Source organism: Pollachius pollachius, assembly GCF_949987615.1.
Source record: "Pollachius pollachius genome assembly, chromosome: 18".
Taxonomy (NCBI): Eukaryota; Metazoa; Chordata; class Actinopteri; order Gadiformes; family Gadidae; genus Pollachius; species Pollachius pollachius.
The window spans coordinates 14,316,080-14,340,481 of NC_136951.1; the positions used below are offsets into that span (position 1 = coordinate 14,316,080).

At 46.8% G+C, this 24,402-nt stretch overlaps 1 protein-coding gene across 1 annotated transcript in view; it reads left to right on the forward strand.

Annotated features, from left to right (window-relative positions):
• celsr1a (cadherin EGF LAG seven-pass G-type receptor 1a) overlaps window positions 1–24,402 on the forward strand; it is a gene marked incomplete at its 3' end in the record, with an annotated part of 81,136 nt that overhangs the window by 16,516 nt on the left and 40,218 nt on the right. The window contains exons 2-6 of the mRNA XM_079755932.1: window positions 11,258–11,613; window positions 12,131–12,419; window positions 17,578–17,800; window positions 20,931–21,046; window positions 22,526–22,614. Of these exons, the coding sequence (XP_079612058.1) occupies window positions 11,258–11,613; window positions 12,131–12,419; window positions 17,578–17,800; window positions 20,931–21,046; window positions 22,526–22,614 (1,073 nt within the window). The remainder of the gene's footprint in view (window positions 1–11,257; window positions 11,614–12,130; window positions 12,420–17,577; window positions 17,801–20,930; window positions 21,047–22,525; window positions 22,615–24,402) is intronic.

Here is a 24,402-nt window from a genome sequence, read left to right on the forward strand (position 1 = left end):
ACCCAACAACGCTGTTCTCTGAGTGACGGGTCAGATTACGGCCCGCCCCTAGCCCAGTTTCCGCTCTGCTAATTACAAGGTAGGGTGACAACCTGAACTATCCTGTAGAATTATCCGTTCACAGCCTTTCCCGAAACCCCCCCCCCCCACCCACAATCCAGGCTGTAGTCTTTTACTCTGACTTAAGAACTACAACTCCCATCCGCCCCTGCTCTCCAGGGGTCTTGGCGGTCCCGGTGGTGGTGTTTGGTGTATTTTCCTTTCCCAAGGTTTTAACCTTGGAACGAATGCTGAGAGGGGGAGGAGGGGCGGGGTCTGTTGTCGACGGTTACACACCTCTGCTCCTGAACGATGTGAACTCAGGCTGTGAGCCGCAAAACATAACAATAGCAGAGGACAGCAACACTCTCTCTCTCTCTCTCTCTCTCTCTCTCTCTCTCTCTCTCTCTCTCTTTCTCTCTCGCTCTCTCTCTCTCGCTCTCTCTCTCTCTCTCTCTCTCTCTCTCTCTCTCTCTCTCTCTCTCTCTCTCTCTCTCTCTCACTCTCTGGGTTTATAAGACTATGTTATATCTTCTTATGCTGTCCGTCTCTCCTCGTTAGGTAAATCTAGTCCTGGTAACGGTTAAAGTTGGCAGCACCACTGGTCCGTAATGTTAAAGAAGCAGCTGAGACTGAAACTGAGTTGTTGCTGTTGTTATTGGTCGCCGTTGGTTAAGGAGTTGCCAGGTTCCTTCTCAGTCAGAGTTGTTTCTAGATACAACTTTAGATGTGATTCGCCATTAATTTGTGATTGATGAATTGCCAAGTATTAATCATATAATGTCTGTATAATGACTTATCTTATCTTTTCCAACTGCCAAAATAGATCAGTCTTGGCAATCATATCATAAATATGCATATTGTCGCACCGCTGAGTAGATTTGATTGGAATACTTTCGAATCTATTTAATTAGAATAGAATGAAAGACGACAACAAACTGTGTTTCTTTATCTGATAATAGAATAAATTAGACTAGACTGCATTTCAGCAGAATAGAATCCTATAGAATAGATGACAATGGAAAGTATGTCGCCAAGGCGTGGACAAGAGGAGGGTGTGTGTGTGTGTGTGTGTGTGTGTGTGTGTGTGTGTGTGTGTGTGTGTGTGTGTGTGTGTGTGTGTGCGTGTGTGTGTGTGTGTCTGTGTGTAAACCTTGAGACCCTTGTCTTAATGCTTTTGCGTGGTCCTGGGAGGGTGCCCATGAGCTGTGTGTGTGTGTGTGCGTGTGTGTGTCTGTGTGTGTGTATGTTTTTGCGGCATGGAAGGGAATCAACATTCTCACTATAATATTAATAAATGTCTCGTCTATCTTTCAGCGTTGATGTGTGTTACTGCGAGATTAAACCTGTTTCAGCTAACGCAATCCACTTAAGAGGGACTTGAACTTCAGAAGTGTGCACACAGACACACTCACACACAAACATGCACCCCCTCACGTGCACGCCCGAGGGTGCGCCCGTGTTGGAAGTGTCTCGCTCCGTTCACCCGGTGACACAAGTCTCCCGGTTTCCCACGGCAACCCACCCCCTTTTTTTTTTCTGCCTCTCCTTTTGAAAAGGACCAATCAGACGCAGGCTGGTAACCGGGCACCCTGTTTATCAGTAACCACGGGAACAATGGCCGAAACCCGACACCTCCTCAGAGAGGCTAGGCGGGAGAGGGATGGAGAGAGGGGGAGGCAGGGAGACAGGTAAAGGGAGGGGGGAGAGAATGAGGGGGGAGGGAGAGAGAGAGAGAGAGAGAGAGAATGAGGAGAGAGAGAGTGAGTGATGGGGGAGACTAAGAGAGAGAGTGGGGGAGAGAGAGAATGAGGCGGGAAAGAGAGGGAGTGAGAGAATGGGGGGCGGAGAGAGAGAGAGGATGAGGGGGGCAAGAGTGAGAGAGAAAATGAGAGGGGGGAGAGAGGGATTAACAAAAAGGACATTCAAATATAGAAAAAAAAAGGCATGAGAAGAGGGAAAGAAAAAGAGAGGAAGATAAAACTAAAGAAACCACAGTTAACTTGAACACGGAAATAATTTGATAGAGAGAGAGAGAGAGAGAGAGAGAGAGAGAGAGAGAGAAAGAGAGATATGAAGGAAGCGAGTAAATCAAGTGTCAATTAAGATTTGTATTAAATGACATCCAGAGAGAGAGAGGCCACTCACAATCTCTCGCTTTACCCTCTTTGTTTGGATTCAAATATTGGCTGCAGAGAGAGAGAGAGGGAGAGAGAGGCAGAATAGAGCACAGTGTTAATGTAATGTATACGCGTGCATTGAGCCCCTGTGTGGCTGGGGTTCAGAGCTCAGCCGGGCTCTGCCTGCCGCAGCACCTGTTAGTTTATCGGCCAGCATCTACGCTTGCAAAACATGGTCGACCAATTAACTCATACTGGGGCTGTGTGTGTGTGTGTGTGCGTGCGTGCGTGCGTGTGTGTGTGTGCACGACAGAGACATATGGATGGAGTGTAGAGTGTGTGTGGGTTCGAGGGAGAGGGAGAGAGTGGTCACAGCTGGGCGAGTTCTGCTCAACGAGAGAATCAACCGTTTGACTTTTAACCTCCCTGTGATCTTCTGCCTTCAGCTGAAAGACACCTCTTAGAACACACACGCATACACGTACACACATACACACACACGCATGCATGTGCACACACACACACACACAAACACAAACCCACACATTTATGACAGTATCGTATCGCGGACATGCAGAGTTCTGTTAAACATGTGCTATTGAATAGGGTAATCGGTTTGTTTTCAAATCAGCGAACATATCTCTCTACATATGGGTGTTTTGTCCGTCTAGTTTAGGAAGTGAAACCATTAGTGAGTTTAGGAAGTTAAACCGTGGCAGTCTGTCTGTCTGTCTTTTGTCAATCTGTGTGTGTGTGTCTCTCTCTCTCTCTCTCTCTCTGGTCAGTATTTATGTCAGTGGCCAGCCGTTATTTCTACGGTTGCCTTGGTCACCGGTTTAAGTGTCCGATGACTTCTGCCCCCCCACCCCACCCACCTACACCACACACACACACAGGGAAATCCTGAAAGAGACATCAAAATAAGACAGCACGCACATTAACTGCCATACAAACATTATTTGCCTGTCCTACGACTCAAGTGAGACAAAGATGTTTTTATTTACAGACGCTCTAGACACTAATGATGTTGGAGCCATGTTGTTTTTAACATGAGCCCGTTGTGAAAGTAACCCTCCTTAGATAAATGTTTTTCGCTACTCAAGCGTGATTATTCTAGTTTCTCGTCTTCAGTGTCTTAGTTCCGTTAAGAGATTGATTTTATTGGATTTGACGATCTTTAAGGGTGGAGCAGGGTGCGACCCCTGGAACCTTACAACCTTTGACCCCTTAAGAGGAGGATGTAAGTTGATATGTCTCCCTGAAGAGAGAATAACGTGAACACATAGAGGAGAGAGACAGGAAGAGTAGGGGAGGGAAGAGAGGGAGGAGAGAGGAGAGAGAGTAAAGAGGAGGAAAGAGAGGAGATGGAGGAGAGAGAGAGAGAGAGAGAGATTCTTAGTTGGCTGACTCAAGTTTACACAGTTCTACTATGAAATACTTGAATGACAACTCTGTAAACTTCTCTACGTGTGTGTGGGTGTGTTTGTTTGTGTTATCAGTTAGTGTGTCTGGGACCATGTGGAAGAACAAGGCTTTTGGACTTTCAGCATGTCTCAGAAATAAAAGAATAAACAAAATACGTCTTAAATGAACCATTCATGAATCACACAGCAGCTTCTAAGAATCCGGGACATTTGGGAATAGACGTATTTCAAACTCATCAAATCTTTATTCAAGTCAGGCCTCAGCTCTACTAGATGTGTGTACAGTGCATCATCCCGAAAGTGTGCCGACACATCAAGGAGACATTCGCCCAAGACGCTATCGTAGCTGCTAAGTGCACCTAGCTGTGATGATAGCATAAACAGGGGAGAGACTAATGGTGTTCAGTGTGACTCCAGGCTTCACTCTCCTCAACTTTATGGATCACTGGCGCCTGGACAGAAGCCTGCATACAAAACGTTCACGATCGGCGTCTTTACGATATGCGATTCAATACTAAAGAGCTTTATTGGCAAGGGAAATAAACATTGACGTTATGAAAAATCAACCGAGTAAAATGGAAACACTGAAATATAAGAAATACGTAAGAAAGTAAGCTAAAAATACTATAAAGAAATTTGAAAAAGAGGAAAATATAAAAGACCACGTATGTAGACCTACAAAATAAATCAAATATAAAAAACTATAAAAGGCGTATTATTGATCGAATATAATCTTTGTTTTGATAGCTTCACACACAAAGACCAAGACACTATTTGTTTGCTTGTATCCACCGTTAACGAGCCCATTAGCCTGTAGCCTAGCCTAGCCTAGCCTAGCTAGCGGCTAACCTAAACACCGCCCGCCCAACTGCCAAACTGCCGACTCCGGTTTGACGCGGCGTTGGCTCGTTGCCCTCTCCCCGGCATCTCTCTCTCCCGGGTCGTTTAGTATTGTCTGAGGCCTCAACAGATGTCCCTTTCTTCGCTAAATAGGCCACAGATACTGTAGCCGGGTAGTTTCTGTGGGGTTTGGCCCGGGTTTGGGACCCTGCAGGCTTCTGTTGGTTAGGGAGCTGATGAGGGGGTGGGTTGGACCCTTAGAGGTCCTGGAGTCAAATCATACCAGGACAGACTGGGCCGGAAGCTGGTTCATGGAATGACAGTGGTGACAGTGGACAAGCACGCACACAGGAACACACACGCACGTGTGCACACACACACACACACACACACACAGGCTAATACGCACATACACACACACACACACACACACACACACACACACACACACACACACACACACACACACACACACACACACACACACACACACGTTGAATGACTCAGCCACTCCGGTAAATCATTACTTTTCCTAACGATGGGAAACAGTATACACACTGTAGGCTATAGTCTCTCTCTCTGTCTCTCTCACTCTCCTCCCCACCCCTCACTGTCTCTCTATGCTGCTCAATGTCTTGCTTTCTTGCTTTTCTCTTTCTGTCTCCCTCCCCTCCCTCCCTCCCTCCCCAGACATTCCTCTGGTCAATTATCTAACCCTGGTCTGGTCTGGCCATGTGTTTGTGTGTGTGTGTGTGTGTGTGTGTGTGTGTGTGTGTGTGTGTGTGTGTGTGTGTGTGTGTGTGTGTTTTTTGTCTGTGTGCACGCTTGTGTTTGCATGTTTTTTGTGTGTGGGTGTGTGTCATTGTGTTGATCCAAAAGGAGGACCAAGGTTTGAGAGACCAAGGTTCTGTGTGTGTGTGTGTCTAGGGGATGTTAATGCGTCGGGGTGTGCGCGGTATGTTAACATTTTGTTGTATGTGTGTGCGGTATGTTAATGTTTCAGTGTGTGCGGTGTGTTAACGTTTGAGTGTTGCAGTATGTCAATGTGCTGTTAAACAGTGTTGCCCTGGCGTCTGCTGATTGGTTGGACGTTTGAGCGTCGAGGTGTCCCCAAGCAGGACACCGCTCCCGACGAGCTGGCTGTCATCCTGCATGGCTGCCTCCGCCGTCAGTGTGTGAATGTGTGCATGAATGGCTGTAAGTCGGTTGTCAAAGGTCTGCTTACAACCTTGCTTGTAACGTAACTCGGACTGATGGCAACAGCGGCAACAACCCTTGTCACCATGGTGACAGCAGACCATGTGGGGTTCACCCGGTGGCTGTAGGGGGTATCGGGGGGGGGGGGGGGGGGGTATTTAGGGGGGTACATTGGGTGGTCCTGGGGGTGTGTCTGCTGGTTTGTCTGATATGTGATCTTGGTGGGCAGAGAGAGAGGGAGAGGGAGAAGGAGGGAGACAGAGAGAGACATGTGCTGTATGTTCTAATCATTAGAACTATACAATATGGGGTGCTTATGCAGTAGAATCTAATGCATAAGCACCCCATATTGTATAGACAGTGTTCTGCTAATGAAGCCAATTAAATGTAATTCATTGAAAGAGAGCTAAAAAGAGAAAGATCGGCCAATGTCTTCACAATCGTTAATGTATGTGTGTGGGTGTGTGTGTTGGTGTGTTTGATTGATTGCCATTCCAGTTGTTCTTGCTATTTGTTTGTCAGTTCCTCCCTATAGGCTAGGGGCATTCAGGTGTGGCCAAGGGGGAGGTGCAACTGGATATACATCTGCTCACTGATTGGTCGGAACCTGCTGGCTTTACACTCTTTGTTTGGATTCAAATATTTGAAAGCTCCAGAGACAGAGAGAGAGAGAGAGAGAGACATAGAGAGAGGGAGAGAGAAAGATAGGGGGAGAGAAAGAGAGTTGTCTGTTCGTAAGGAATTTGCAAACACCTGTTAAGGTTTTAGTTTTCATGAATGGCTGTTGTTCCTTCCCCAGTAAAGCATGAGACCAATAAAATCTGCTTTTCACCACTTCCTTTTCTATAAAAGCACTTTACTTCACCACCGTTATAACCGCTCTGCAACTATGTCAAGTAATAAAGGTTTCTTAAGATTCTTAAGGTCTAGTTATTCATTCACACATTAATAAAAAATTAAGTGTTCATTTCTATATTGTCTTTAACCTTAACTATGCAAGCTGCTACTACCTCCTGTCTACAAGTGTGTGTGTGTGTTAGTGTGTGTGTTTTTTGCAGGTGTGTGTGTGTGTGTGTGTGTGCAGGTGCGTGGGAGACCTCCTAAGTTCTTCCATCTCTGGTGGGCTTGACACCTGTGTGTGTGTGTGTGTGTGTGTGTGTGTGTGTGTGTGTGTGTGTGTTTCGTCGTCACAGTTGTCTGTTTGTTATTTCATTGATGTGTTTGACTGCCCCCCCCCTCTCTAAACACCCAGTGTAAATGGTCCTGGAGGGTGTGTGTGTGTGTGTGTGTGTGTGTGTGTGTGTGTGTGTGTGTGTGTGTGTGTGTGTGTGTGTGTGTGTGGTAACATCCGTTTGTGTCGTACCACAACACAATTTGTGTCACGCTGTGTCAACCTCTCAACAGCTCATTAACACCTCCTACCTTCAGGCTGACCGCATCAGGCTGCCCTCTCATTGGCCCACAATGAAGTCCTCACTGTTCTGATTGGTCAATGATTCATCAGTCTCAGATCTGATTGGTTAATAATTAATCTGATTTATCTAGAATCCTTGTAATAAAACGTTCAAGGCCATTATAAAGACATTAGAGTAGGTTCATTGGTTTGCTGATTGCTTTGCAAAGCAAACATTTAATCAGGATTTACAATCCATTGTTAAAACCCTAAAACAAACAGAGCATCATTTTATTGTACAGTATTTAAAATGTATATATAGCGTGTACCTCATACAGCGTAACACATAGTACACTTGTATTTCTGTATATATTAGTAATATCTTGCGTACTGCATATCCTGTTTTTGATAGCCGCGTTTGTTCGTGTTTTCCTTCCTGTGATTGGGAACAATGGCACCACGCCCAGATATAAATTATCCATATTAAATATTGAATAAGTGATATTTAAAGGGCCTCATTCGACCTGACGGCCATCTTGGTTCCATCTTAGCTCTGAGCGCTCGCTGGGATGGGAAACTGAATGGCGTAATTCATCTGCGGTAAATCCATTCAGTTCGCCACCGAGCGTGCGGTCAGAGCTGGGGGGTCATGGGCCGTGGTCTGGGTGGATGGAGGTTGAATGTTATTCTAGGTTGTACGTCCTTGCCATTAACAATAGTACTGGGCATCGTGTAGCTACTTATCCGGGTTATCTTTGTTGTATACAGAGAATGGGTTAACCTAGCAATTGTTAGTGCTTGGCAATTTGTTCGATAAACATCCTTACTGTACAGACAGCGATATATTGTTGTTTCTCCTTCTTCTGACAAACGTACTTATTGTAAGTTGCTTTGGATTAAAGCATCTGCTGAATGCCCTCAATGTAAACGTAGATGAATGTTGATGATGGATCATCAGGGTCACTAGGTGGGTGGGGCTTTGGTCTGGGCTGATGAAGGTTGAATGTTGGATGAGGATCATCAGGGTCACTAGGTGGGTGAGGCTTTGGTCTGGGCTGATGAAGGTTGAATGTTGGATGAGGATCCGGGAGCTGAAGAAATGACATGACATGTGGGGAATGTAAACAGTTGCGTGTGATTACTCCACAGGTGTGTGTGTGTGTGTGTGTGTGTGTGTGTGTGTGTGTGTGTGTGTGTGTGTGGGTGTGTGTGTGTGTGGGTGTGTGTGGTTGTGTGTGTGTGCCGAGGTACGGCTGTTGGCAATTTGCAGCTGCCTCGGTGGCCCGATTGTGTTGGCACATGTTGCGTGTTCAAATATTTGTGTGTGCCCGTGGGAGTTTAGAGAGTAGGCTTTTCTAGGTGTGAGCCACTGTATCAAGGTGTGTGTGTTTGTGTATGTGTGTGTCAGTGTTTTGGTGTGTGTGTGTGCGTGTGTATGTGTGCCTGTGTGTGTGGTTGCGGGTGTGTGTGGTATGGATGTGTGTGATCATTGATCTCCTGTTGGGCAGCTGTCTCTATAAATACGTCTGGAAGAGATGGGCATTCAGTAGAGAAGATTTACGTTAACGTTTCCCGCACACAGATGTATTCTGTCGAAGCGTGTATGTTCATATGGTAGATGTATTATATTATTAGTTTACTGCTAATTACATGATTAGTGACACCTTCAAGTGTACTGTAAACCTTCAAGTGTACTGTACACCTTCACTGTAAAATCTGTTCTATTAGCCTCACACAATGCACACAACCTTATTTAAGGTCATCTTTACTATTTTATATTTTTTTCAATCTTTGTATTGCCTTTTGAAACTTTATCCAATCAATACCCTCCAAAGTAAACCTCCTAACTCCGGACCCGTCGGTTAGCCGTTGAGAATTGCAGCCGGTTGTGATTTGGCGGATCGGCGCTGGTTACCGTGGTTACTAAAGATCAGTTGATTTGTCCTCTGTGAGTGGGTGACGAGTGGCAATGTCAAACAGGCAGCCTGACTAAGCATACAACATACTACTTAACCCCGGTGTCAGGATTACCTGGTTTGTGTGTGTGTGTGTGTGTGTGTGTGTGTGTGTGTGTGTGTATGTGTGTGTGTGTGTGTGTGTGTGTGTGTGTGTGTGTGTGTGATTGTTTTGTTTGGCTAAGTGGTAACTGATTGTGTCAAAGGCAACTGAGTTCAGCACTTGAAACTCTTGACTTCAAACAACTGTGTAGAGAGAGGGAGACAGAGGGAGAACTTCCTGGTCTACTGACTGAGAGTGTCATAGTTCAAGTTTATTCATCACCCGGACACAGTTGTACTAAAAAATACTAATAAATAGACTCTGTAGACGCATAAGTAAGCTGGAAATAAACCATATTGTGGCATCTATCTATGAGTCTATCTAAAAGGTATTTGTGTGTGCAGTTCTTATCCTCACAAGTTTAGTCTACTGACTGCTACTTCTAAATACCAGGATATACTAAAGGAAAGAGTTTCTGTTACAGAACGCAAAAAAACCTCAAATCCTCCTTTCAGCTGTTACCAAATGCCAACGTCTAGTTCGGTTAGTTAGTGTGTGTGTGTGCGTGTGTGTGTGTGTGTGTGTGTGTGTGTGTGTGTGTGTGTGTGTGTGTGTGTGTGTGTGTGTGTGTGTGTGTGTGTGTCTGTATGTCTGTAATTGCACGAGGTGTGTAATTGGCTGGAGACAAATGACCTCATTTGTCGTGGGAGCGACAGACACGGCACCTGTGACCTTGTCTTTGTCACTTTAACACACACACAACCACACACACACACACACACACACACACACACACACACACACACACACACACACACACAGTGTGTAACCCAGTACCAATGTAGTGGGCCCCACTACTACACAGCTTTCTGCAGTAATGCCCCCAAGGGACGTCAGCTGGCCCACCACCTGTCAGCCCATATCAGCCCGCTATAGAACCCATAGCCTTCTGGTACAGACTATAGAACCCATAACCTATCTCCCTATAGAACCCATAGCCTTCTGGTACAGACTATAGAACCCATAACCTATCTCCCTATAGAACCCTTAGCCTTCTGGTACAGACTATAGAACCCATAACCTATCTCCCTATAGAACCCATAGCCTTCTGATACAGACTATAGAACCCATAACCTATCTCCCTACAGAACCCATAGCCTTCTGGTACAGACTATAGAACCCATAACCTATCTCCCTATAGAACCCATAGCCTTCTGGTACAGACTATAGAACCCATCATCTTCTGGTACAGACTCTATCTCCCTATAGAACCCATCACCTTCTGGTACAGACTATATCTCCCTATATAACCTATAGCCTTCTGGTACAGACTATAGAACCCATAACCTATCTCCCTATAGAACCCATAGCCTTCTGGTACAGACTATAGAACCCATAACCTATCTCCCTATAGAACCCATAGCCTTCTGGTACAGACTATAGAACCCATAACCTATCTCCCTATAGAACCCATAGCCTTCAGGTACAGTCTCTATCTCCCTATAGAACCCATCACCTTCTGATACAGACTCTATTACCCTAGCCACGCTATAGAACCCATCACCTCCTATAGATTTACCCATATGTCCGTCTCTCCGTCCGTCCGTCCGTTCTAGAGCGTGGCTAGGGAAATAGACAGACAGAAAGACAGACAGATGGAGACCGACAAAGAGGGAGGAGTAGAGAGATAGACAGATCGTTCGATTAGAGAAGGAAGGGGAGGTGAGCTTCAGACCGGTCGAACTTTTCTGTTGATGCTGTCAAAAGAAGAATAGCTCACGTCCCGTTTTTTCTGAACGTGCTCGTGTGAATGCAGCTTCATAGATGCCGACGCCATCTCATGCTAACCAATGTTCTGTCTCTCTCCTGTCTGTCTCTCTACTGTCCGTCCGTCTCTCTCCTGTCCGTCCGTCTCTCTCCTGTACGTCCCCTGACTGCCTGTCTCTCTCCTGTCTGTCTCTCTCCTGTCTGTCTGTCCGTCTCTCCCCTGTCCGTCCCCTGTCTGTCTGTCTCTCTCCTGTCTGTCTCTCTCCTGCCCCTCTCTCCTCTCTGTCTGTCTCTCTCCTGTCTATCCGTCTCTCTCCTGTCTGTCTGTCTCTCTCCTGTCTGTCTGTCTCTGTCCTGTCCGTCCCCTGTCTGTCTGTCTCTCTCCTGTCCCTCCGTCTCTCTCCTGTCTGTCTCTCTTCTGTCCGTCTCTCTCCTGTCTGTCCGTCTCTCTCCTGTCTGTCTGTCCCCGCGTCCCCCAGACGGGCTCCACAAGGTGGTGGCCGTGTGCACGCTGCGCGTCGCCATCATCACGGACGACATGTTGACCAACAGCATAACCGTGCGCCTGGAGAACATGTCCCAGGAGCGCTTCCTGTCCCGCCTCCTCACCCTCTTCCTGGAGGGCGTGGCTGCCGTGCTCTCCACCAATCGGGACGCGGTGTTCGTGTTCAACATCCAGAACGACACGGACGTGCACGGCTCCATCCTCAACGTGACCTTCTCCGCCCTTCAGCCGGGCGGGGCCCCGGGGGGGGGGCGGTACTTCCCCTCTGAGGACCTACAGGAGCACATCTACCTGAACCGCACGCTGCTGAGGCTCATCTCCTCCCAGCAGGTGAGGGGATGACACACACACACGCACACGCACACACACACACAAACATCCCCGTTCAAACACATAAACATGCACAAGCAGGCACGCACACACACATGCACACACAAACATGGAGACAAACACACAAACATCGACATGCACGCACACACACACACAAGCTCGCCCACATGCACACAAACACACACACAAGCTTGCACACTTGCATCCATGCACACACAAACACACACACTCACAAAAGCTCACACACTCACAAACTCCCATAAAAACACATAAAAGATCATCCTTATACATGGAAGTAATGTTTAACCATATGCACACACTACAACACTACAACACACAAGGACACTCAAATGCATGCATTGGTCGACATGCACGCATACTCACAAATACACACATACAGACGCACTCACCCTCTCACCTTATCCTCCCTCACCCTCTCGCCCTCTCACACCCTCTCTCCCCCTCTCTCACCCTCTCTCACCCTCTCACCCTCCCTCACCCTCTCGCCCTCTCCCAGGTGCTGCCGTTCGACGACAACATCTGCCTGCGGGAGCCGTGCGAGAACTACATGAAGTGCGTGTCGGTGCTGAAGTTCGACAGCTCGCCGCCCTTCATCTCGTCGGACACGGTGCTCTTCCGCCCCATCCACCCCATCAACGGCCTGCGCTGCCGCTGCCCCGCCGGCTTCACCGGGGACTACTGCGAGACGGAGATCGACCTGTGCTACTCCTCGCCCTGCCGCAACAACGCCCGGTGCCACAGCCGCGAGGGGGGCTACACCTGCGAGTGCCTCGAAGACTTCACCGGTGAGTCCGGGGTGGGGTTCGAAGGGGGGTGGCGGTTTGGATCTGGAGGGGCTTGGAGGGGTTTTTAGTGAACGTTTTGTGGTTTGGATTTTAGGTTTTGTGGTTGTGGTCGTGGTAGGTTTTGGTCCCACAGGGTTTGAGACTCGAGGAAGATTTTACTCCAGCTTTCTGTAAATTACGGTCTTATCTTAATATTTGGAGGAACATACTAGACTTATTACCACGTGACCTAACCACGTAACCACGTCTTGTTGTACCTACTGCGAGGCGGTCTCTCAGTTTCCCACATAATTTGACTCAGTGACTGGTTAGCATGTGTTAGCGTGGGAAAACCTGACCGCAGCTAGTGTCTCCCACTGCTTTTCTTGATGATCAGTCTAGAATTCCACCAAGAATTTTATGCTTACTCACAGACCGCCTGACACACTCACAGATACAGACTGCCAGTCACCAATTCCATGGATAATTGAAGTGCTTTTGGGGGTTAGCCGAAGGCCACAAGCTTAGCCCTGTGATTAGCATGCGAACGCTAGTTCTCAGGGTGATTCGATGAGGCTCCCACCTTCTCCTTTCCACCCTAAAGTAATAGGAAGGAAGTCTGTGCGTTATTTTATGGAATATAGATGAAAAGGTCTGACACATGAAACCCGTACCCTTAAAGATCCTTAAACGGTTGTTTTACCAGCAGATATGATAGGGTATCTATTGGTGGGAACTTGCTTGGTAATTACCTTTAATGACTTTCACTGAAGTGTGCAGACAGGTTTTGTATGATGGCTCTCCTTTGGCGGTAGGTTGCAGTTGACCCCAGTTGTACGTGTTAAGGGAAGGCCATGTGACACCCTACATCTGACACACTCTCACATGCTCACACATGTTAACCACACACACACACACACACACACACACACACAAATACACACACACACACACACATTCCTTCAAGCACATGTATATGTCAGAATTTAACGTACGCACAAACTCTCTCTTAAACTCTCGTCACACACATGCACACACAAAGACACGCATGCACCCACACCCACACATGCATTCTCACGCACACACACACACACACACACTGAAGCACACTTGCACTCACACACTCAATCACACTCATACACTCACTGAAGTTAAGCACACACTTGCCGATTCAGATTTATGGCTAGGAGGGCATATGGAATGCCGCCCATCAGGCTAATCTGGACAGCTCCTTCCTTCAGCTCTGCTCCCCAATAGCATTTCAGCATTGTCTCACTTTATCTCCTCGGATTAGCCCGTTTTGTTAGCGGCGCATGGCTTCAAATCAATGGTTCTGTTAGCTCTCTCAGCCACTAATGATAGCACTAGCATCAAGCAAACAGTCAATACACAACTTTCTCCTCTTTGTCCTCCATGCAACGGCAATGAGATGGCTTTCATACGTAGACGAAACACAGCTATTCATTCAAGTGTGGGTGAACCCCCTTTTCAGCTTCCATTCGCACAATGGGATTTCAAAGAATGTACTTTTGGGCTGAGCATTCTAGGAAGGAGGGGGCGTATTATCCCAATAGTTTACGTGCCCTGCGCCCAACTTTTTTTGGAACGTTATATTGAGCAATGTACATGAAATGTGCCACAAACCGTTGTGTTAAAGTATAAGTGTCCGAGAGGCTTAACCTCTCTCTTGGATGCGGACATCAAAATTAACCACTGCTCAGACGGAGCTCCACACATCAACACACACATCGCCTCGCTGTCCCTTGGTCGTGATGTCGAACATTTGCTAAAAGGCACTTGGCATCACGGAAAGACCGGTACCTGCGTTCCTGAGTGGATAATTGATGGAGGAGACTGGAAAAAAAATTGGATTTTACTTTTGTTTTCTCTAATACTAAAGTCTTATTTTAGTAACAGTGATGAAATGGCATAGTTTACTCTGTGGACGATTGTAAAAGACATCAAAAAGAAAAGTCAAAAAATAAAGAAGTTTTGAGTTGACAGGCTTTTTAAAGTTAGATAATCCCTCTCTAAGAGTTCTAATGATGAGTTCATGTTTTTTTCTATATAGGCAGGTTTAAAACAATCTTAGACCCAACTTAACTGAACTAAACCAAACCAGAGTTAATTGAGCTGAGCTGAGTTTACCTTAGTTTAACTGAACTAAACCAAACCAGAGTTAACTCAGCGGAGCTGCCCTTAGCTTGACTGGACTAATTCAAACAAAACTTAATTTAGCTGAGCTTCCCTTAGCTTAATTGGAGGAAGTCAAAACAGACTTAATTTAGCTGAGCTTCCCTTAGCTTATCTTAACTGAAATAATTCAAAGTGATGTGTGACCGAAACCACATGACCAGAGACCCCAGACTCTTTGAATCCAAGGTACATGATCCATAGGAAGAATTGGAAGCTTTCAACATTCCCATTCAGGGAAATATTCCCCGTCAGGAATCTGCCTCAAGCCCGCTCACCTGATACCTGCTGTCTGCTCGTTGACGGGCCCCTAAATACTGAGGGCCCCGGGGCCCCCCCACACACACAAACACACGCACACACACACACACACACACACACACGCACACACACACACACACACACACACACACACACACACACACACACACACACACACACACACACACAAGGACACAAACACACACACACATACACACACACACACATACACACACACACACACACACACACACACACACACACACACACACACACACACACACACACACACACACACACACACACACACAACCACATACACACAGTCCCAGCATCATGCGTGCCCCAACTCACTATGAGTGAGTTGGGGCACGCATGCAATCACAAAATCATGCTTACTAAATGTAAAGAGACCCAAATTTATCTAAGAACGGAAACACAAAAACAGAAACACACTCTCTCTCTCTCTCTCTCTCTCTCTCTCTCTCTCTCTCTCTCTCTTTTTCTCTCTCCCTCTTTCTCTCTCTCTCTCTGTCCCTCTCTGTCTTTCTCTCTCTCTCTTTCTCTCTCGCTCTCTCTCTGCCTCTCTCTCTCTGTCTCTCTCTCTCTCTCTCTCACACTCTCTCTCACTCTCACTCTCACACACCACACACACACAGGCAGACTCACACACACACAGGCAGACTCACACACACACACACACGCACACAGACTCTCCCACACACATAACTTGACGTGTGCTCGCCCCCTCTTACCCTGCTCTGCCTTTCCTCTGTCTGTCCCGTCTTATCTGATGTAATTACCGTATTATAACTGCTCACTCGCTCTCCCCTCGTCTCCCCCTTGTCGCTGCCCTCCTCTCTCCTCTTTCTCCTTCTCTCTACCTTTTTCCCAGTCTCTTTCTTCTTCTCTCTCCTTTCCTCCCATCTCCCCATCCCCTTCATGGCTCTACTTCCTGCGTCCACCCCCCCCCCCCCTTTGGAGGTCATAGTTCAGCGCCGGTGGCCACAGGCCTCCTCGGCGGCGGCCATTACGGCTCCGCTGACAGCTCCGGCCACAGCTTCGGTTTCCTCCGCGGGGGGGGGGGGAAAGCGGATCCCAGCGGTAATTCCCGTTCGGAAAGAGGGATTAGAGCGAAGAGAGAGGGGCCATTACCTGGTCCCACACAGATCTTGTCTCGATGGGTCGGTTGACATGTTGTGCCGCCCGTCCGACCCGAGACCCGAGCCAAGATGGAGGCTCTGCTTGGGGTCCGGGAGCGGGAAAGGAATTCACACAGAGGCCAGGAATCTGTGATCTGGTTGATCTGATCCCAGGCATCCCATAATGAATCAGGAGGGGAATGCTGTGGCGTGATTTGACCGGCTAAGTTACAAATGATAATCGGAGTGATAGTTATGGCGATGTTTGGCAGGTCATAATCAGCCCCTTGTGAGTATAGACCTCTGTTGATATGAGTCGTTATTCGTGTAACTATTTGATAATCTTCATATCGTTTAGGTTCACAGAGTTCACAAAGTTTCATTTAATCTCAGATGTGAGGTTAGGGATGGTTTAGTTTCACACAGACAGACAAAGAGCGTTTGATGAGGGCAGTTCCAACGCAGCAGTTGGCAGGCTAAGCAGGAGCTAATTGGACTTAGCCTTCCTTTTCGTTCCGACCCGTTCCACATTATTTCTCTTTTTCTTTCTCCCCCTTTGTGTTTTCCTTTGGTGTGTTTATATCTTTCCCGTGTTCATGTATTTATCTTTTGATTTCCTCCTTTGTATCGTTCTTTCTGCTCTTTGCTTGTTTCTTTTCTGTATTACTTTCTTACTTTCTCCCACTCTCTCTTTCTTTCTCTCTAACTCTCTTTTTCCCCGCCTCTCTGCTCTATCCATAATGGTTTTGTCCAAATATGGTTGGTTCCCCGCTAACCCACAACAGACCCAGTCCAAAGGATTCTGTTCTTAACCTTTCCCTGGGGCTTTGAGCTGAGATTCATGATCAGCTGTGTCTGCGTTCTCCATCGCCATTTATATTTCAGCTCAATCAGTGGTTTAAAGAAATAACTAATAAAAAGTCTGTGTTGTTCTCATAAAAATCATTTGGAAGCATTTACCATTCCGCAGAAGAGAGGAGTATGTTTAAACCATGAGATAGCAAACCGATGACAGGCAGTATGTCAAAGATGCTGTTAATCACACATGCTATGCTCTCTGCTGCTAACAACGGTTGTAAAACAGTTAGATGAAATGTTGCTAAGGCTTCACATATGGTTACACTTCGACTGTGGATATCATCAAGATGATTTGTTGTCTTAGCAGTCGTTTTCATCACTGTTGGGATTTCCCGCTCATAAATATAATAGGCCTGTTTAGCCCTGTGAGACTGTAGCTGTAATGAAGGCTTATACAAATAAAATACAATGGAATTTAATTACTTTTTATTGAATTGAATTGATTTGTCTTAAACTGCTCAAGTTCACAAATGATTCCTCATTACAGCACAGCAATTAATCATAATTATAAAAACAGTTTGTGTTTATACTGTTGGTTTTGACAACACGTTTTTCCTCCAATTGCAGGAATATAATTGTTCCGTTAAATTAAAAATAAGCAGGTTTTTTTTAACCAAACAGTCGTTTTCATCACTTCCTGTTTGTTTTTTCACACTCTTTCCTCGCCAACTGTCAACGTTATACCTCATCACTTCCTGTTGTGTTTTCCCGCTCTTTCCCGTCAGGTGACCACTGCGAGGTGAACGTGAACTCGGGCCGCTGCGTGCCGGGCCTGTGTAAGAACGGCGGGGAGTGCGCCAACCGACTGATGGGCGGGGTCATGTGCCACTGCCCGTCGGGGGAGTACGAGAAGCCCTACTGCGAGATGACCACGCGCAGCTTCCCCGGCCAGTCCTTCATCACCTTCAGGGGCCTCCGCCAAAGGTTCCACTTCACCGTCTCCTTCAGGTGAGGCGGGAAGGGGGCGCATTTCACCGCGACACCGGCTGATATGGACACTGATATGGCTGAGTTTGACGGAAGGGATTCTTGTTTTCTTTACGTTTACATTTTAGGGCATTTAGCAGACGCTTTTATCCAAAGCGACTTACAATAAGTACATTTGTCAGAAGAAAGACCAAGAAACAATGTATCATTTTCATAATCGTTAATGTTTCAGCTTTAGCTTTTCATTTTTTCTCCTTCATAGTTTCTATTCTCTTTTCTTTTTTTTATCAGTCTCTCATCTGTTGGGCGTCTCAAAGGTTTTCAGCAGGAGATTGTGAAAACCTGCGCTTTTATTGGGAACTCGGAATTTGCGATTGGCAACACTGTGTTTCCACCACAGAGCACCTCTTAGTGTAGTTAACTTAATAAGACATGACCAGAGAAGTCCTGGACTAGGAAAAATGATCATTACACACACCGTTTGTTTGTATTCGTCCGCACATTGCTGTTGCGTCAGGTCATGTCTCGTCTGGCCAGGCTCAAGCCGGGAAGCCCTGTGTCATAATTACAGAGAGCTTCACAGAGCCCCGCTTTACGACCGCTAGACTGAACCCGGAGAGGTCAGGGGAACCTTCCAGAACTCAGCCGAGAGGGAGAACCCTTGAGAAGGTCCACTCCGAGGTGTTCCTCCTTACAGAGAGGCCAGGGCAGAAGAGGGAGTGATCTGTCAGACTCAAAATAGTAACAATAAAATGATAACGGAAATAACGGTAGAGGGTCGGTGGCGCTGACATCGTAGAGAACACTCACTGAAGGGACCGCAGGCTTGATTCCTGACTCTAGTTTGAGACATTTGTCTGTGGATTATCTGATTTAGAAGGTATACACTAATGAACTCTGTTTCAAGGAGATTTACAACGACTGAGGGAGGTAGCTTATGCGTAGCGACTGTTCTGATTCCCGCGGTCGCACTGGCGTTTAACCTGCACGCACACACACACACACACACAATGACAAACACACACAGACAGGCACACACACACTCACGCACACACTCAGGCAGACACTCAAGCACACACTCATTCACACACTTACACACACACTCTTACACACACTCACACACACACACTCACTCACACAGACGCCCCGTTGAGCGCGTGCGGCGACGGCTGCGATCGGTGCTCCGCTGCGTCCCGGGAGCTGACGTTAGCGAGGAGCGAGGGGAACAAACAGCGAGAGGCCGGGAGCCCGGGCGCTGCTCGCCGGGCGAGTCCGGGCGTGCGCACGTTCCCATTGTCTTACCCGCTTCCTGCCTGGCTCCTAAACACATGTACGCACACGCACACGGAAAGACACACACACCCACGTACAGACGCACACGACGACACATACGTTTGGTTACACATGCATGATGACCGACACACAAACTCGCAAACACAGGTGAAAACGTACACACACACACACACACAGACACACCGACACACACAAACACAAACACACACACACACACACACACACACACACAACGTTCATCTCTCATTAGCGTCGTTCCACGGATTGAGTGTGAGTTCTTCTTCTCACTGAAAACAGGAAGTGCCTTGTGATGAAGAGCGCTTATCACTTCCTGTCCTGCTCTCCTTACTTCCTGTCCTGCCGCTCGGAATGGAATCTGCAGAGTGACTCCTGTGACCTCACCTAATCTCCCCCCTCCCGCACCCCCCCCACCCCCATCCCGCAATCACACACCTCGACTCTGAACACACACAGACCCCTATTCACTGGATGTTTACCCTACGCTCCGACAACACACGCACATATCCACAAACACACCTTCTCACACAAACATACTCACACACACATAAAACGCCATATATACGCACACACAAACAGACATACCATGCAAACACACGCACAAACACACACACATACACACACACAGACACACACACACACACACACAGACACACACTTGGGGCAGTAGATGGACTTCCTGGCTGGCCGCCGGTCTTACGCTTGTTTCCTGACGACTTCCTGTTAGAAACTTCCTCAAGACCCCGAGAGCCCTTTAATCCTCAGTTGACTCTCTCTCACACACCACATACACACATACACACACACCGACACACACGCACACACAGACGTACAGACACCGACAAACACACACACCGACAAACACACGCAGAGACACACACACGCACACAGAGACACTCAGAGACACACACACACACACAAACACACACACACACACACAAAAACACACACACACACACACACACACACACACAAACACAAATATTTAAAAGCTCTGTATTTGCCGTGTTTGAATTGGACAGAAGTTGGGGAATATTTTCACAAAATATATAATGGGAAAAAAAAGTTTATATCCTAAATGTTGGTCATGTTTTGTTCTTTAACAGTTCATCGTTTTTCCCTTTTTCTTCCCTTTCACCTTTCTCTACCACCCTCACATTCCTCTGTTCTCTGCGTGTTTCATGAGCTACAGCTCTGGGAGTGTCGGCCCACTAACTCTGAACATCACACATAACTCTCACACGTATTAACAACACACATATATCAAAGACACACATCCACGCATATGTTTATTCTTTGCATACATTTATCACGTTAAACTTCTCTACATCCGTTGTCTTTGGGCATATTCTTAGTTTCCCAAGATAGAAAGATACTATGTACGTGATTGTCAACACTAAATTAAACCATTCCATAATGTTTCACCAGCTCTAGTGAAACATGGGGTGTTACATTAGCTGTCTCTGATTGGCTGAAATAGGAACACAGCAAGTGACGTCACCCGTCACATATTTTAGTCAATCGGAATTGGCCATTGCAATTGTTGGCTAGCTAGCTTATCATTTACCGAATACAATCTACACTAAAAAATGTTGTAGCCTGAAGTGATGTTAAAGTTGTAAACATGAGAATGTTTTGTTTGCATTAGTTAGCTGAGTTAATTAACTGCATATGTTAGCTGCATGTCAGATGGCTAACTAAGCTATGTTTCTATTAGGCTGTTAGCTGAGTTAGTTAACTGTGAGTAAGCTAGCTAACGTTGTGTCAGCTAACTTACTATGTTTCTATTGGACTGTTAGCTGAGTCGGTAAGCTAGCTAACTGTGAGTGTTTGTCTGCAGGTTTGCGACCAGAGAGAGGAACGCTCTGCTGCTCTACAACGGAAGGTTCAACGAGAAGCACGACTTCATCGCCGTGGAGATCGTCAACGAGCAGATCCAGCTCACCTTCTCTGGAGGTGAGACCCATATATGGTCACTGTGGGCGGGGCCCGGTTATCCTGCTCAGGGATGGGGACGGATATGGAATAAACCCAGAACCGTTTGGCCGGATGTCAAACACCCTGACCGCTACCATACATTGTCACAACATTATTCTGTCACAGTACCTGTGTGTGTGTGTGTGTGTGTGTGTGTGTGTGTGTGTGTGTGTGTGTGTGTGTGTGTGTGTACAGGTGTATGTACAGGTGTGTGTATACAGGCGTGTGTATAGGGGTGTGTATGTGTGTGTGCGTGTGTATGTGTATAGAGGTGTGTGTGTGTGTGTATGTGTATGCACGTGTGAAAACAGGTTGGGTCTTTTCTTGTATCAATGAATAGTGGCTTGTTCCCTTGCTGTGTTGTTGTTTACATTATAAGGTCATCCACCTGTCAGGTTCCTTCCTCCACCTGAAGCCTAGCGATCATTAATACGTAGCTGGGTCAACTGGAAGGTGCTTCCGGTTATTAGGTTGCAACTAATTATTAGGTTATACCTAACAACCTAATACCTGGCTGATTTCAGATGCAGAAACACGAAGCTCTACACCAGAGCTTCACGTTTCTGCACCTGACATCCTCAGCAAATGTTCCTCACTATCACCGTGGCTGTCGCTCTTCATAACGTCCAGAGGATCCGTCACACACAAGCACACGATGTGCAAAAATGCGCCTGAACTCGTCCATCACACAACCGAGGGTCGGGCGTCCCGAGGCGACTTCGAAGGGCCGTTAAGACTCAGGAGTCTGACACGGGCCTCGCTGTGCAATCTGTGGGCCGCTGCAGGTATGAGGGCCGCGGCAGGGCTGGTCCTGCCCTGAGCTAACACCGTAAATCCCTCGTGCTTCTGCAAACATTTGAGCCATGCTTCATACTGTCACAACCTCGCCTCGGCTTACACACCCAGCCCAGGGACGGGTGCTGCGGTCGGGGGCGCGTGTGTGTGTGTGTGTGTGTGTGTGTGTGTGTGTGTGTTCGGTGTGCATTGTGTTGTGTGTGTATGTGTGTATGTGTGTGTGTGTGTGTGTGTTTGTGTGTCTCTCTCTAAGTCTCTAAGTGAGAGAGAGCGTTTAAACTGGTTTACACAATGATGTATGAGTATGCTGTGGTGTGTGCTTGTGTGTGTGTGTGATCCCATCTCTCTCTCTCTCTCTCTCTCACTCTCTTGCTCTCTCTCTCTCTCTCTCTCTCTCTTTCACTGGCTTTGTCTCACTTTTTCACCTAGGGCAAGTCATTAAAGGCTTTATTTGAATCATGTTTTGATATAACGTGTTGCTGTATCCTAATGCGGAAACATATCCATCAGCATTTTGAACTTGAGTCAATTGTTAACCCTTTCCCTCCTCCGTCTCACCCTCCCTCTCTCTCTCTCCCTCAATCCCTCCCTCCATCTCCATCTCTCTCTCTCTCTCTCTCTCTCCCTACCTCCATCTCTCTCTCCATCCCTCTCTTCCTACAGGAGAGACGAAGACCACAGTGTCTCCCTTCCTTCACGGTGGAGTCAGCGATGGCCAATGGCATTCTGTCCAGCTCCATTACTACAACAAGGTAAGAGCCAATTAGAATGCACTCGGAAGCACTTAGAACCAATCAGAAAGCAATCAGTACCTAAACAGACCCGGAACGGAATCGGAGATAAAACCACTCCTGTTGTAAACAGATTGTTCCAGAATGGTTCAGCTCCATGTGCTGTTCGCCATTTTGTGTGGGTTGTGTGGCATATGCTGGGCTAAATCAGTGTTGCAGTGTACTGTAGTGGGGCTGGCATGCGTTGTGTGTTCGTTTTTGTAGCTGTGCTGAATCAGTGTTGTTGTATACTTTAGTTGGCAGGGCGGGCATTTTGGACGGTGTCCAATATTAATAAAATCAAAAAGCCTTCTTTGAAGAATGAATTAGTGCTGATAAGTCTATTGACTTTATGATCTGAAATACTGAAACCTACGCATTACAATTACTGTAATCTTACTTCAAGGTGCTTTCACTTTAGTGAAGATAAAACGACAAACTTGACGTTTGGGTATATCCTTAGAAAATAAAACCTGACTCACAAATAAAACAAGGCATTACAACTACCAACAGCTAGTTGTTTATTGTGAACCTCATGTAAGTAATGAGTTAGCAACAAAACCTTTGCCAAAAGTCTCTCGGGCAGTTTTGCGGCACAACCCGCTACTGCGCTAACCAGGGCAATACACCTTGTAGCTCGCAGCCTTGTGGCGACGCAGGTTTGATTCCCAAGTGCAGTCCTATGCTACTTGTTCCAAAATGCCTTTCTACTTCCAACCACTTTGTGTACATGAAGGCATTAAAGCTCATACGAATGGATTACGCAGCTACACACAGCTGTTGGCTCACTGTTAGCTCCTGTCGTCTTACATTTAAGACTGTTCAAAATTGATCTAAACCCGTATTACCTTTGCCTGTGGCTGTCTTTGCTTCCACCATAAGCTGATCATTGTCTACGCTTTGAAAAGTTCCCTGCATTACCATAAGTATGCTACTCAGCTTCAGCACCTGTTGTACTGAGGCAGCGCTGTGTAACATTAGCTAGCGCAGCCATAAACACAGTGAGGTCACAGAGTTTGAATCCTCATACGCATCTCAGTTTACCCATACACAAGCAGGCTAACCTTTGAATCAAACTTAAGCCTATTTAGTTTTCCGGCTAACATTACGTTTGGATTTACTTCACTAAAGGGTAACGAGAAAAATGTGCACTGGGCATATTTATTAATATTTATTGGTTTTGGTCCTGTTTAATCGTGATAACCTACCATTCTACCTACATTTGAGGTTATTTATTGCTGGCAGAAAATGCTGCATCATGCTCCTTCAAAGACTTTAACCGTGGTTTTCGTTGAGGCTTTGCAGATGAGCAACCGAGAGCAATTCATCAAGATCTAGAGCTTAGGTCTCTGGTTTGACTGAAGAAGATAGCCCTGCTGCTAGGTCCTTCATCTTATTGTGGATAACGTTAGCACTGTCTTTAAAGTAAGATAGCTGTGTGTCTGTTGTAGTCGAGGTAGTTCCAGGTCTGACCTTTGCAACCCTGGTCAATAGTTCAACCCCAACCGCCAGCTAGAAAGGAAAACGGACTGCATTTATACAGCGCTTTTCTAACCAGTGGCAACTCAAAGCGCTTTACAGTATCGCCTCACATTCACTCACTCTTGCACATATACACACACCGACGGCGGAGTCAGCCACGCAAGGCGATAGCCAGCTCGTTGGGAGCAGTCAGGGTGAGGCATCTTGCTCAGGGACACCTCGACACTCAGCTAGGAGGAGCCGGGGATCGAACCAGCAACCTTCCAGTTACCAGCCAACCTGCTCCAC